This window comes from Cajanus cajan, chromosome 8 (assembly GCF_000230855.2).
Source record: "Cajanus cajan strain Asha chromosome 8, NIPB_CcT2T_4, whole genome shotgun sequence".
Lineage (NCBI taxonomy): Eukaryota > Viridiplantae > Streptophyta > Magnoliopsida > Fabales > Fabaceae > Cajanus > Cajanus cajan.
In genome coordinates, this window is record NC_138524.1 from 24,703,954 (window position 1) to 24,719,048 (window position 15,095).

The 15,095-nt window shown below is 30.2% G+C and overlaps 1 protein-coding gene across 3 annotated transcripts; it reads right to left on the reverse strand.

The window, feature by feature from the left end:
• Window positions 1–1,242: 1,242 nt before the first annotated feature.
• On the reverse strand, window positions 1,243–6,026 carry LOC109808513 (protein GRAVITROPIC IN THE LIGHT 1). 3 transcript variants are annotated; one of them, XM_020371547.3, is made up of 4 exons: window positions 5,655–6,026; window positions 5,473–5,517; window positions 5,104–5,255; window positions 1,243–3,111 (listed from the first exon to the last, which is right to left on the reverse strand). In XM_020371547.3, exon 4 carries the CDS (start codon window positions 3,109–3,111, stop codon window positions 1,717–1,719), a length of 1,395 nt encoding a protein of 464 aa, XP_020227136.1. In that variant the 5' UTR covers window positions 5,104–5,255; window positions 5,473–5,517; window positions 5,655–6,026; the 3' UTR covers window positions 1,243–1,716. The 3 variants fall into 3 exon arrangements, with proteins under 3 accessions (XP_020227136.1, XP_020227135.1, XP_082918147.1); XM_020371546.3 differs by having other exon boundaries at window positions 5,473–5,524; XM_083062021.1 differs by lacking the exons at window positions 5,473–5,517; window positions 5,655–6,026 and adding an exon at window positions 5,377–5,391.
• Window positions 6,027–15,095: the final 9,069 nt, after the last annotated feature.

Genomic DNA, 15,095 nt, shown 5'->3' on the forward strand with positions numbered 1-15,095 from the left:
CAAGTTGATTAGGATGATGAATATTAAAATATTATACAATAATGGTAGATGATAACATTTGTAGGGTTATCTTTATATTTATTGGGTTGTAAATAATGTATTCCCTTAACCTTTGAAAATATGAAAGAAAATATATGTTAATTTTCTCTATAATTTTCTTTAATAGTAAAAATATAGAAGTAGTAATTGAGTAGCTAGTTGTTTCCTATCATTTAACCTCACACTTGTTTGTATTTTTTAATTTAAATATCTTTGTGTTTTATGTTTATGTTAATTTAATGTTTTTATTATTTATTTAATCTAATTTTCATATTTTGTAAGGGTTACAAATTTTATTTCAAAAATAAAATATTATAAATATATATTTCTAATATAATATTAATTATATCAATGTTCATCTAAACACACATACAACAAATATCAGAATGTATGCATCATTAACCAACTAACCTAATCCACACCCCCCCCCCCCCCCCCCCCAATTTTTTTTTTCTTTTATCTAATAGAATTGAACTTAATACCAAAAATCTATAACAACTTACATAACAAGTTTAACCAAGTTATACTCCCTTAATATTCATCCCCTATTTTTGGTATATATAAGAGTGTCAATTATACATGTGTACTCAAGATCCTTAAATTATTATACTACAAAAAAAAAAAAAAAAAAGCTTTTTAAGAACAAATATAGTTATATTTTTAATTTTTTGTTGAATAATTATATTTTATTCTATTTTTGATATGAAGAAATTTTTCAAAAAAACAACTTTTCTTTATTTATGATTGACAGCAGCGCCTCTAACAACTATTTACAAAATCTCTATTAAATTTTAAAATTTTGTAAACCGAAGAAAGATTTTGAAGAAAATTCACCATCTACAATTATAGTCTTTTATTTAAATAACAATATTTAAAACTGAAACCTCATTTAAAATATCAAAAATTTTACCACTATACCGATCCTAAAGTGAACTTACATTCATAATCTATTAATTAATTTGTTACAAGAAACCGAGTATTTTAAAATTTTACAAAAGAGCTTCAACGCAATTATTTTTTATGTAAAAAAAAAAACATGTGCCCAAAAAAATAAATATCTTATTAATTTAATCTCTAACAAAAAAGTTGTCAGACAAAGAAAAAACTAGTTATCATCTTTCTGAAACTCATTTTCATTTATACAGAAAAATCATTTTCTGAAATACACAAGACATATAATTTAGCCAGAATGAAAATGAATGATGGATCGAGTAGAACAAATAATTTTTTTCTTTTTAAAAAGAAAATAATGAAATTACCAGCAACATTATTATGTACATAACATATGTAATGTCTGGTAAAGATGCATTTTCCAGCTAGACCATTCCTGCCACCGGCCTAATATCAACAAAATTTTGGGGCAAGCATTTGATTAATTAAACTGCATAATAAATAAAATTAAAAAAAAAAAAAAAAAAAAAAAAAAAAAAAAAAACCATTCTGAAACAAAAGGGCACTTCCCAATGCAACGGTTCACGCGTTTCCTTTTCAAAATGGCCAAAACACAAATGGACAATAAAAATGCCCCATTGAGCCATGGCAGAGGTGAGAGTCCCCACAAGCTCAGCCATGCACTGCACAAGCCATGTCCCTCCCAAAAGTTCAACTCAAAACATTGTCTTCCACTTCATCAACCTATTGCATGGTGGGGTCACAAACTGTTCAAAACACCACTTGTTACCTTTGCTTTGTGGATGTAAGACTTTTTACCTTACCTTGGTGCTGTGACTCTGAGAGGTAAACTTGGCACTGTACAACAGTTTTACCAATCCTAAACCCCGGAACCACAGTGAAACCAACTTGTGCCTCAGACTCCACTGCCACTTCTTCATCATTCTCATTCACACTCTCCATGTACACATCAGAGAATCTACACCCCTTCCCCACTTGAAAGATTGAAGCTTGAGGCTCAAAAGAAAAGGCTAGGCAGTGTAGGAGCCACACCCTCTTGGCCATCTCAGCAAATGAGGTGAAGAAGTTTGTGTCAGGAAACTCTCCAGCATTCAACAGGGTTCTCTGATTCAGGTCACCAAAAAATGATGCCTCCATCTTGGGGTGAACAAGCCTCGAGTACTTGATCCTGCAGAATTTCGCAAAGGGTGACCTTGGCTTCAATGCAAGAAACTCCTTTGCTTTAATGTGTTTCAGCTCATTGAACCTCCCAAAGAACACCTGCCTCTTGTTGCTATCTGGTAGAGACTCATTTGGTAGAGAGAAATTAGGGGTGTTGAATGAATCAAACATCTCCCTACAAACAAAGGACTCAATTGCAAAACACTTGTGATCTTCTTTCAAGTAAACCACATTCTGCTCAATGATGGCATTGATTGAAGCATCAATATCCCAACCAGAAGATCTCATTTCTTTCACTAACAACTTCACAAAGGTTCGAATGGACCTAACTGCGTGCCGAAGGACAGTGACAAAATGGCTAGGACTTAGTCCTGACATATGGAGATTATCAAGAACTGATAATGAACCACTTTGAGATAACCTCTTCTCAATTGACCTGTTGTGTATGTTAGCTTCCTCTAGCTTTTCACGGAGAAATATAATCTCGGATTCCTTGAGCCGTGCCTGCGATTCTAGCTTCTTCGTCGTGATCTCAAAGGTTCTGTTAACACTCTCCAGTTCCTTCAGTTTAGCTTCAAGAATTGCTCTATCTGGTGAAGGATCAAATTGGTTTTTAAAGTAGCATTGCTTTATCTCAGACAAGGTCTTAAACTCCGAGACTATCAATTGATCAGAGGCTTGAATTCCATCAGGGTCATAAGGAGATTGAGCATTCTGTAGCTGAGCATATGAAGCTTTAACAGTTGAAATGCTAGCAAAAACTTTTGCAAGAAATGCTTCTGTGGCCTTTGTTTTCTGAAGCTCTTCTTCATCTTCTTTGTTTATTGTACTCTTACACATATTTGCTTCACTGTTGAGATCTGCATCAACTTCAACATTCTTCAGGCCATCAACTGGTGCAATTCCAGACACAGCTCTAGCGTGAAGAACTTTGGCAAAAGTGCGCGCCAGTTTGCTCTTGCTTGGTGTCACTGCTGCTGATGGCTTAACAGATTCCATCTGCAGAAACATTACAATGTTGCAAATGAAGATGAAAATAATAATCAAGTGTTTAAAAGGAGAAACAAGGGCAATAAGGTCATAACAATGGTGATCATGATGAGTATGTTTAGAAAAAGAAAAAAAGTAATTTGCTTTAATGCTTAGATCGAGGCCTTTAATGTAGGCTAGAATTTTTCTTTTTGTTCTTCATCTATTAAAGTTTCATGTTTTGACAACTTTCATAAACGGCAAAAAGTCATTTCTAAGCTAACCAAGCATATTTAGAAGACAGGGACCCCCTAAAGAAAGAATAAAGAATGAAGGACGTGATCAAAAGATGCATTAAAACTCATTAAGTCATAGAATATAGAATATCCAAGTAATACTAGGCCTCTTGTCCAAGGTGGCAATTAGCAATATAAAGACATGTGAAAACCATGGTTTTGTATAGAAAGCAAAAGCAGAAAAGATAATTCAGTAATTGAACCAACTTAAAAATGTCTACTATATATTCTTAAAAAAGAAAAAGTCCCATACTAGAAAAAGCAAAGCCTCGTGCTCAATTTTAACACCAACTCACTGCAAAATACAACATCTTTACTTCTACATATTTTATTGTGATTTTACAAGTTTATCTAGCCTTAAATTTCGTTTCAAAGAGCATAAAGGAATTGGCCCATCAGTCAAATTAATCAGAACTTCTTTATAAAGTGGTCAGATTAATGGTTTGAGTATCTTTAGTACTGATTGATTATAAAAGTAATAATGATTACAATCGTGATCAACAACACTAAACTTATTCACTTTCCATGTTTTACAATGGCAAATTCAGTCGACAATAAATTCATAACCCCAAATGAATAGTTAAATCCATAAATAAATTCAAGTGACCTACCTTTGTTGGACAATCATTACATGATGCTAAATAATATTTTAATTGTGAAAATTTTGGGTAACCATTAAAAAAACCTGAGAATTAGTTCTGTTTCTTTTGATTAAAAAAATACTTTCTTCTGATTCATAACCCCTTGGATTCCCTCTGTTCCTCTCATATTCAACATGTACAGGATCAGGCCTAGCAGTAACTCAGTAGTTGCCCACGAGTCTGCAATATAGGGCCCATATCAAAATGAATATCTGACATGGAACTTTTAAATTCACTATGATGACAATGAGGAAAACGTATCAACCCCATTAGGCATCATCCTATCACTACATGGTAAAAGAGATACCTATCTCTACCCCTCACTAGGCCTAGAAGGACACCCTTTTACCTTCCAAATGCAATTAAAAATCCACCCGTTGAGCTTCATAAATATCATATTCAATGAACAAACAAAAGCAATTAATTAAATGAAACTACAGACACTTATGACTGTACTTCAAGACTTGCTCATCTTCCCTACATTTGATCTTCCCCGTGACTAAGATTAAAATTGTGTACCTGAATAGTAAAACACTATACAAAACCAAGCAACAATTTTTTCACTTCCATTGACTCTCACCCCCACCACTGTCATTTCAACATCCACTAGACAGACATTCACATGACCTCTATTAAAAAAGTCAAAACAATGCAAGATTAGATTCTTTGGAGCTTTCAAAATCCACCAGACACAGGACATGTTACCTTAAGAAAGCACAACACTAGACCATGGGGCCTCAAATACATTAACCCAGTTCCTTATTTCACCCAAAAAAAAAAAAAAAAAAAATCAACCCCTCCATCAGTCCACAACAAACAAAATTCGTTATCGTTGCCAGAAACCTTGCATTAACCATGCTATCAACAAACATTAACATCAAACAAAAGTGCCAAAACATAACACATCTTTTTGCTTCTGGCAATCAAAATCATAACTTTTATGTTTCCCACTAATGGCTAAACACTAATCAAGTCAAAACCCAGAGAGATTAGAGTAATCACCAAAATTAAGAAAAAAAAATCACAAAACCAAACATTCATGGCTTAACCATTGATTTGACATGCCAAAAGAGATTTCACTGTACCTAGTAAAATTTTCCGAGAAATTACGAGAGAATCGGTGTGTGCTAGCTTCTCCTCATAGTAAAACGTAAATCTCACGAAAACAGAGTCAGAACAGAACAACTCAAATATATGCTAACATATACGGTTTCTCCAAAAGCAAACTTGAAAACACCTGCAAAACCAAACACCCACAGTAAAGAAAAACCATCAAAAGTAACAAAAACAGTTTTTTTCTTCTCCAAAACACCAAAAAAACAAACAAAACACCCGAAAGGCAAACAATGAAAACTCACAACCAAGCTAATATAAAGTCAACAAAAAGGCCATCAAAACGTGTCTGTAACGAAAACGCGTCAAAAAGATAATAAAAACACCGTCTTTTTATTTACCTTCAAATGGGTAGCACCAAAAGTTTATGTTTTCTGTGTGCGTTCCTGTCACCTCATGAATATAAAGAGAGGAAACGGAAACAGCCAATAGCGAATAAATGAGAACAGCCAATAAGAAAAAAAAGAAAAAAAAGGCTAATTAATGCTTTAATGGAGTTTCTTATGAAGCTTCCTCTGCTAACCTGAACAAGAAACTGAATGAACGGAAAATAGAGAAGAAAATAAAAAATTGAAAAAAGGCCCACAAGACCCTCTGGTCCAATCTCCTCAAAGACTTGTTCTTGTTATAGTGTTGTGTTATTCTGTGATTCCTTGTTTCTTCTTGTGAGGCTCTATTCTATTTTGGTTCCTTTTTTCTTCTGGGGGCTTAGAAAAACCCGTAGTTGTGTGACTCTTGGGTTTATGGGTGATGGTGTTGTGTGTTTATTTTTCTTTATATTATTTTTATTAACGTCTCTTTCACATTAGCAGAGACAGAAATACCATAGCTGTAAGAGAGAGAGTAGGGGAAGGAGAGAGAAAGTGGGTGATATGACGAAAAGGGACAGCGTTGAGATATGTTTGGAGCTGACAAGAGTCTCTCGGTCTCTCGGCATTGGGAATTTAAAAGATTGCAGCGTGTCCTGTCGCTTTCGGTAATTTTGAGGTTGTCTTTATGCCCTTGGACTACCAAAATATTACATGTTCCATTTCGGTGTGGGACTGTGCAATGGGACTTTCAAGGGGGTAAGGTTACAATTGGGATTTCACACACGAATAAGGAGTATTTCTAATTCCAACTCTATGTTAAGTTAAGAATAGGTGTTTAATTAAGGAAAAAAAAAGAAAGTAAAATTATCGCTTGAACTAAGGATTTTATTTGAAAAATCCTTCTTCAAAATATTGTAATTTTTCTTAAGATTGAAAAATAAACATCTATTTTAGTTATTAAATTATAATTAAAAATATTACTTTATCTATATACAAGTCATTTAATGGAAAAGAAATATATTTTTTTATTAAACTTAAAAAAGAAACATTCATATTAATTTTTAAATTTATTCATACTCTTATACTAGTATTTTAATCTATATTATATATATTAAATGTTTATTATATAACTAAAATCTATAATAAATTTTGTATGTACAAATAAATAAAATATATGAATTATATTTAAAAAATTAAAATATTTAAATTATATTCTAGATTTAAAATATTTATATTATAGAACAAGATTATTTTTTAGTAATTAATAATTTATTTTAAAAATATTAAAATTTAATTTATAAATAAAAATTAATATATAAGAACTGATTAATATATAAGAATTGATTAGTTTGCAAAACTAAGATATTATTAAATATATTTTAAGAAGTACAAATTCATAATGAGTAATGCTACTCATATAATAAAAATTGTATAATTTGTATAATATCATTTTTTATGTCTATCTTTTTCATCACCTCATTTATTATGAAGATATATATTTTTAATGATGAAGAAAGATAAAAAAAAATGATAGTATAGAAATTATTGCATATTTTTTGTTGTACGTGTAGCATTGTTCATTTACAATTATATTGGTCCAAAAAAAGACATGTGACTAAAGTATTAATATATATTTAAGAATTAAAATAACAATAACTAAATAAATCTAAGGACTTATATGACATTCTAAGAGTTCATTTTACAATTTTTTAGTTCTAGAAACCGATACAACTTCTTTTAAATATAAGAATTAAAATGGATGTTTACTCAAAATTAAACACATGTTTACTTGTGTTTTTGTTTTTTGTTTTTTAATTATAACATTTTTTATTTTTAAAATTTTATAAAAATATTCTTGCACAGATCTTTTCAAATAAGAATCAAATTTAAAATAAAGTAATTGTTTTGTAATTAAAATGTGAAAATAAAAAGTTAAAACATAAGATAGGGTGAAATATTTTTTTTTTGAAAGTATTTTGAAATATTGATTTTAATTTTATAAAAATTTAATATATTGTTAGTTTCTATATTTACTAAAAATGATGTGGTTTTAGTTTTTTGTTAGGACTAAAAATACATGTTTCTTTTTTATTAGTAGAAATCAAATGTATTTTATTTTATAGAATACTTGAGCTTGAGATTACTAATTTTAAACATTCTTTTAAACATATTTTTTTTTAATTGATTGAAATTTATTGAAAAACATAACAGTTGGTAAATCTCACCATATTTAAATACTCCCCCCTTCCTCTCTCTCCTCGTTTTATGTTTTTCAATGAATTTTAACCAATAAGAAAAGTGTGTTAGAGAATATTGCTAAAACTTCTCTTTAATGTTTGTTTTTGGGTGCAAATAACATTCTTGTTTGATCCATTGCACCAATTATTAGGTGACATCTAGGGAATTTCATTGGTTCACTTGTGCAATGAAAAGAACAACACCAAAGGTGGAGGTCGTTTTATCTATATCAAAGAACTAGTAAATGTAACGTCTATCTCTGGAAACAAGAAAAAAGTGAAGAAGCTACAAGGAGAATGGTGAATGGTGAAATTCAAATATAAAAGGTTAGGAGTTTTTTTCTTGTTTCCTTTGTGGTGTCATGGATCATATTCAACACTTCTCTAAGAAGTTTTTTACAATAGAAAATGATGATGGCTAATGTGGGTGGGGACTAGAGATCAAGATGGAAATTAGAAGAGGAAATGGTGGTGGGTCATGATTGCGCAGTGTTAAATCCTTAAAATATTACATAATAACATGTTACTCATGATTGTTTTATCCTTTTTTAATGTTACGTCTTTAACAAAATTTCATTTTTTTTTGTTAAGTATTCAATAAATGGGAAAAAAATATTTAAAAAGATGAAATCTATGCACTCAAGAAATAAAATGAAATAATTATGAAATTTGAAGTCATGCATGGTCACACTTGTTTGGTGCACAATCATGCTTTGAGTGGAAGCACACCCAAATTCACACTCGTACTCCTCTTAGAATGAACACCTTTGAACGATAAGCATGTTCATGCCATGAAGCACATTTGTGCTTGGCCATAAGCACGGTTGTGCTTCCTATTTTAACAAGCATGTTTAAATTATGCACGATCATGCTTGATGAGATGCACGATCGTGCTTGAAAGTCTGCCTTAATTTTTTTTTTTACTATAAGTAGGGATGCCTAGATCATGTTGTAAAATCATTCAATTTTTAGTTTTAGTTTTAGTTTTATATTCTCTCACTTTCTCCTATTCTAGAGTTATGATGTAATTGTTCTTCGTGAACTCCTAATGATGAATTGAATAAATTATTTTTAGCTAATTATCATATTATTTTAGTATTTTCAATTCTTATTCTAATTAATTGAAAGTGCATAATCAAAGTCTTTTGAGTAATAGAACTCTAAAATAATTAAATTTTTAAAAATTTTATGATCAAATTTTTTTCTTAATTCCTAAATAAATTAATTTATTAATTCACTTTTATGCTTATATGTTTTATTTTACGAATAAACTTCTTATGATTAATTTGATATTCTTTTAAAATAAAGATTGTTGGCTTCCTAGAACAAAAGAGTTGTCAACAATTTCATAAGTAAATTGGTGACAATGTTTAATAATTTATAAAATTTATCTTGGGAGAATCGAGGACAATAAGTCACAACCCAAGAATTTTTAATCTTTGAATCTCAATATTTTCTACTTTAATTGTTATTTTCTATCTTCTCTCAAATCAAAATTTTTTCCTTTCAAACCGCTTAAAATCACAATTATGTCGATAATTGCTTAAACCTAATCCTTTTGGGTTCAATATTTGGATTTTGTCCATTGTTACTATTATGGTAAGGTAAGCTTGTCTTTAAATGCATTTTAGATGCAAGATCAGGGAAGGGAAGGCAATATGATTAATCCAGTTAAAAACAAGTCAAACCAATGATGGTGCAATTATGGAGACAATAAATGCCAATCATTTGGGTGTTAAAGGCGACAATCAACAAGTCGTAATTAATGGCTTCAAAATGCCTTTTAAGACAAATGGCAACCAATATAATACGAAAAAATAATGGTTATTTATGAAATTGTTAATTCTCTAACAATTAATATGCCAATTATTGGGGTACAACATCTAATGGAAAATGTAGTAAATGATTTGGCAATCATTACGAAAAGTCATCCATGCAACATGGATGATCATGTAAAGAAGAAAAAAAAAAGGCCATAAAGGCATCAAAGGAGGTAGGGTTGCCTTAAGAGGAGTAAATTCCAAACAAACTCATTCTTATTGTTAAGTTTTAGGTTCCCAAGCCTTCTAGAAGCAATGAATATCATTAGTTGGGACCAATGTTATTAAACTCTGCTCAGATCGGTCAATCCAACCATGAGATAGACCTCTTAGCAATTTGAGTTAAATTTTGGATTGGATATGCAATTAACTCAGTGTTGGACCAATGATCTAGTTGGAATTGTTTAGGCTTAGGTAACTTGCATGCAATTCCTATGTTGGGGGACCTAATCCGTTCTAATAAAGCAAATATTGTGTTCTTTTTTGAAACTTTGGTGCATAAAAATAGGTCAATGAGGTGTAGAAATGTTTGCTTTAAGTATTCCCTTTTGTTGATAGGGAGGTTTGAAGTAGGAGTTTAGTTATGTTGTTAGGGAAGGAGTTTCATTACAAAAAAAAAAAATTCTCGAAGAACTATATTGATGTGGAGGTTAATGATGATGGTTGGGATGCTTGGAGATTTTCCAATTCTTATGAATTTCCATATAAAAAGGGAAGTAAAGAGTTTTATAAGATAGTTCAAATCATTGTATGACAAGCTTGGCACATTGGATCACCCTCACTGGTTGATTCATGGTTTTGAGGATGTAGTAGTTGATCGTAATCTCATTGATATTCCTTTAGAAGGCTACTCGTATATTTGATTTAAGAGTAAGGCCATCTCTAATGAGAGGTTCTTATATGAGTTCTTAGAATAAGAACTTATTAGATTAAAAGACAATCTTGGATCTTGCAAAATGTGTTTTGATGCTAACAAACTTAGATGTTTTTGTTAAAGAAATGTTTTTTTTAGATCACATTGTAAGATGAATTTAAATAGATGATTGGTTGTGATAACATGTAGTCTCTCAGACAAATCACTTTATTTGTTTATGACGAATGCATTGAATGTATATCATTTATGAAGTATGATAACCAAATCATATTTATCGATATTATTCATTAACAAAACAAAGAAACAAAATCTTCTTTGGTACTTAAACTTCAAAAAGGAATGGAGATATGCTTTTTGTCAAAGAAAAGATAAGAAACTATCTCAAAATGTGTTAAGCCTCAGATAAAGTCATTTTTTATTAACACGTGCAACAATTTCCCTCATTTTGTACCTTAAAGGTGATAAAAAAAGCTTCCTTGATCAAATAAGAAGTGACAATTTGGTGAAATGCATTTAATGCACCAACAAACATTTCTCTATACAAGGAAGGAAGACAAAGAAAGAGGAAGCAAGCCTATATGAAAAACTCAAGGTTTTGCAAGAATCATCTTCATAAAGAAACATATATACAACAACTGTAAAAATTCAATTCATTCTTTTTATAAAAACTATATACATAAATTGGTTGTATCACGTCTTGAAAGTAAGAGGAAACAACAACTAATTTTTTAGCTTTAACTTTGTGTTATTGCTTGAAGCTTGAAGATACTTTATTATAAAGAATACTAGGTTATTGAAGTCTGGAGAGGCTTTGTTATTCAGATAATACTTGGATAGTTTGATGAAGAGACAAGTTAAAGAATACTTAGGTTTAGTTAAAAGTGGCTAGTAAAAGAATATTTATATATTTGTAAAAGATAGTAGAACTTGATTAGGTTGATCAAGAATTAGACATAGTCTCGATAGTTGAAATGAACTAGTATAAAAATGCTATGTGCTCTTTGCTCTTATTTCTTCGCTTGCAATCTTAAAGTCTCAATACTACTTCATTGTTTCAAAAAAGTGTTTAAAATTTTTATTAACACTATTCAACCCCTTTTCTATTTTCTTTCTTTTCTCTAGAGAATTGGTTCTCATTTTTTCACCATCGAAGTGTAGTGACTTGGCTACCATGTGTAGAATTGGTTCTTATATAAGAACCAAGTTCTTGTAGCAAAAAAGGAAGAAAATAGATATGTTGTGGACCATATAATGTTAATTAAAAACTCAAGTTAAGTTCTTCTATTAGAGAAAAAAATAGAAAAAGTTCTTAAATCCTACATGGCATTAAACAACTATAAAAAATGCATTAAGAACTCAAATTAGGTTCTATAATTGGAAATGCTCTAAGAGGTTTGTTAATGCAATGGAAGAGAGTTGGATAGAGCATTGGCTTTTGGAGAATGGCTTGACTTATATCCACAACCTAGTCTCCATAAAGAATGCTCCTATTTTTTTTATATATCACAATCTAAGCCTTTTTAGTATAATTGTTTGTTTGCTAAGAGACTATTTAGAATTTAGAATGCTTGGCTTGTTGAGGAAGGGTTGGAAGAGTTTGTTAGGGGTGAATGAAGTTTAAAGCCTAACATGAATATTATCTTAAACTTGAAAAACCTTGTTATATGCTTGGACAAGTAGGGTTATGATAAGTAGGGTCCTAATATGGAAAATTTGAAGTAAATGGAGCTTCTTAAACATTTGGAGGATGAGGATTAAGTTGCTATGTTTAGCTCGTTAAAGGATCAACTTGCTATTATTCTTGTCTAGGATGATCAATATTAGAGATAGCTAGCCAAGATTCATTAAAGACAGAGACAAAACTACAATTTTTTTCATAGCATGGAATCTAAGAGGAAAAAGAGAAACACTATTGCAAAGTTTAAGGATGTTTCCATAGTAATTAATGGTGGTGGGATCAAAAAGGTCTTTGTGACATTTCAAAAAAATTATTTCAATGATCTCTTTTCTAAATCAATTAGTTATTATGTTGTGGTTTTGAAAAAAATTCAATCTCCTATAGATGACATTGATAACGATAAATTGATGGTTATGTTTGCCAATGACGAGTTTCGTGATGCTCTATTTCAAATGCCTCCTGACAAATCACCCAATCCATATGGTTTAAATCCAATCTTTTGTAAAAGATTGTCATATATGTGGGAATGAGATTACACAAGTTTGTAGTTATTAGATCAATGATGAGATTACACAAGCTTGTAGTTAATGATATAACAATTGTCTTTATCTCTAAATAGTTTAATTTGTTGAGTTTTAAGATACTTATTAAAAGAATACTTGGGTGGCGCCTAGAAAGGTGAGTTTAAAAAACTACTAGAGATTAAACTTTAGGAGATTTGTTAAAAAAATTACTTGAGAATGAGTCTGAAAAGGGTTATTGAAAGAGTACATGCTTTATAAATAAATAAAAGAGCCTTTGATTTGTTGAGCCTGAGGAGTCTTGCTAAAAAAAACACTTGTTAAAATGTGGAATATTGTTCTTGTAAATTTATGTATTATTGAAAATCTTAATGGTTATCAAGGATTAGACATAGCCTTAGGTTGTAAAACCAACTAGTATAACTTCTAAGTCCAATTTCTTTTTCCTTTACTTTTTTTTTTATTTTGTCTAATATTAAAGGAGTTAAAATTTTGAGAAAATAACATTTGGGTTTTAAAAAAATATTTCTTCAAAACAATTTTTCTTTCATGGGATAATACTTTTGTTTCATCTTATTGAACTTTCATCATTCAAATTAGCTTTGACTATATGCTTTTAGGGTTTGATATAAAAACTTTTGTTTTTTAGGAAACATAATTTAACTCCCTCCCCCTTTCTTTTGTTTTTATGAGCTTAGAATTTGGCATCAATGACTAGTCTCTAAGATTAAGTAATTTGCAATATTAGAATAGAAGATTCGTACAACAAATTTAAAAAAACTAGTTCATTATTAAAGAAGTTTTGATCAATTACGAATCCTCTACCCTTTTTTGGAGATGAATATCCCTATTTATGAGATAATGTGAAGTTGTGCATTAAATCCACTCATTATAATCTTTGGTGACTTATAATAAGAGGAGATTTTGTACCTTCAAGAGATGAAGATGGAGATTTAATTTCAAAGTCATGATGGACTCAAGAAAAAAATAATAGGGTGAAACTTAAAATTAAGATTGAGTACCTTATTACTTATCCCCTATATCTAGGACCAAATATTAAAAACATTCCTAGCTACAAAACCACAAAAAAAATGTGTGAATCCTTTGCTTTTAATTACAAAAGCACATGCACTGTCAAAAGGAGGAAGGACCAACCTTTAGATGAATGACCACAAGACTGATGATGAGATGTTTGGAAATTTTCAAAAAAAATTGAATGATCTTTGAGTACTTGGAAATGAGTTTACCTCAGTAAAGAACATGAAAATCCTAGACATGTTTCCCAAAGAGCAAGAATCAAATAATACAACTATTTGTGAAGCTTGTGATCTTAGTATTTTGAAGAAAGATGAGTTACTTAGATCTTTTAAAATTCATGAATTATATCTAAACTAAATGATGGATGTTAAGAAAAATACTTCCATTACTCTAAGAGCATAAACTTTAAAAGAAAAATCAAGCTAATTTCTATCAAAGAAGGGCTCAACATCTAAATTTCTTAAAGTTAAAGAAGAAAATGAGAATTTTGAAGGAAGTAGTGGAAAATCATCATTTGAAGATAAATATGATGAGGTTTCCCTTATGTCAAAAAAAATTAAGAAGATTGTTTGAAAAGAAAGGAAATATCAATTTTACCCAAAGCAAAATGCTAAGAAGTCCTCCAACAAAGAAACGATCTAGAATCATTTGCTTTGAGTGTAGAAAGCCATGACATATGAAAAATGTTATTCTCCACTAAAGATGCCATGTTTCTCTTACAAGAAAATGAAATGTTTAATAACCATATAGAAGAATCTTGACAATATTAACTTCAAAGAAGAAAAGACAATTGAAGAAATCAACATATGTTTCATAGTTGATACAAACAATGAATTATCTAAGGTAAACTATGAATTTGAATTTGATTTAGTTAATCATGAAATGCCTTATGGAACTTTTCTCCATAACTCACACAAACTTACCATTGAGTTATAAAATTTAAAGATTACTATTAAAACAAAAGTTTGTCCTAAAAATGAAAGACTAAGAAATATATTACATGCAAAGTTGAAGTCCTTGTTGATATTATACACTACACTGAAGTCAATAAAATATAAAATGGTAAGTAGTCTTACCAAGTATATAGCCATTTTTGTCAATGATGTTAATCTCAACAAAATTTTGAAAAAACGACATTAACTAATAAATCATACATTAGGTATAAGAAGAATGTTAAAAAGAAACATGCATGCATTCCATTTTCTTATTCTTCTTCCTACACCTTTTTTTCCGAAAACATGAACATGTTATTGCTATATGTCTTCACAAAAGAAAAAAAAAAAACTAGTTTTATATGACCATTATAACTAATATGAAAGTATCCAAGAAGATATATAAGTACCTAAGTCTCAAACTTTTGTTATGATCACTTATAGTATTTTCTTTATTAAACATGCTTTGCCCTCAAGCATGTTGGTATCGTTAAAGTTACCACATATGGGGTGTTGTTACTTGTTCACTCTAACGCTTATTAGATTATTATGA

Coding starts and splice junctions, on each gene's coding strand:
- LOC109808513 (XM_020371547.3), bottom strand. CDS start 3,111: ATGGAATCTGTTAAGCCATCAGCAGCAGTGACACCAAGCAAGAGCAAA.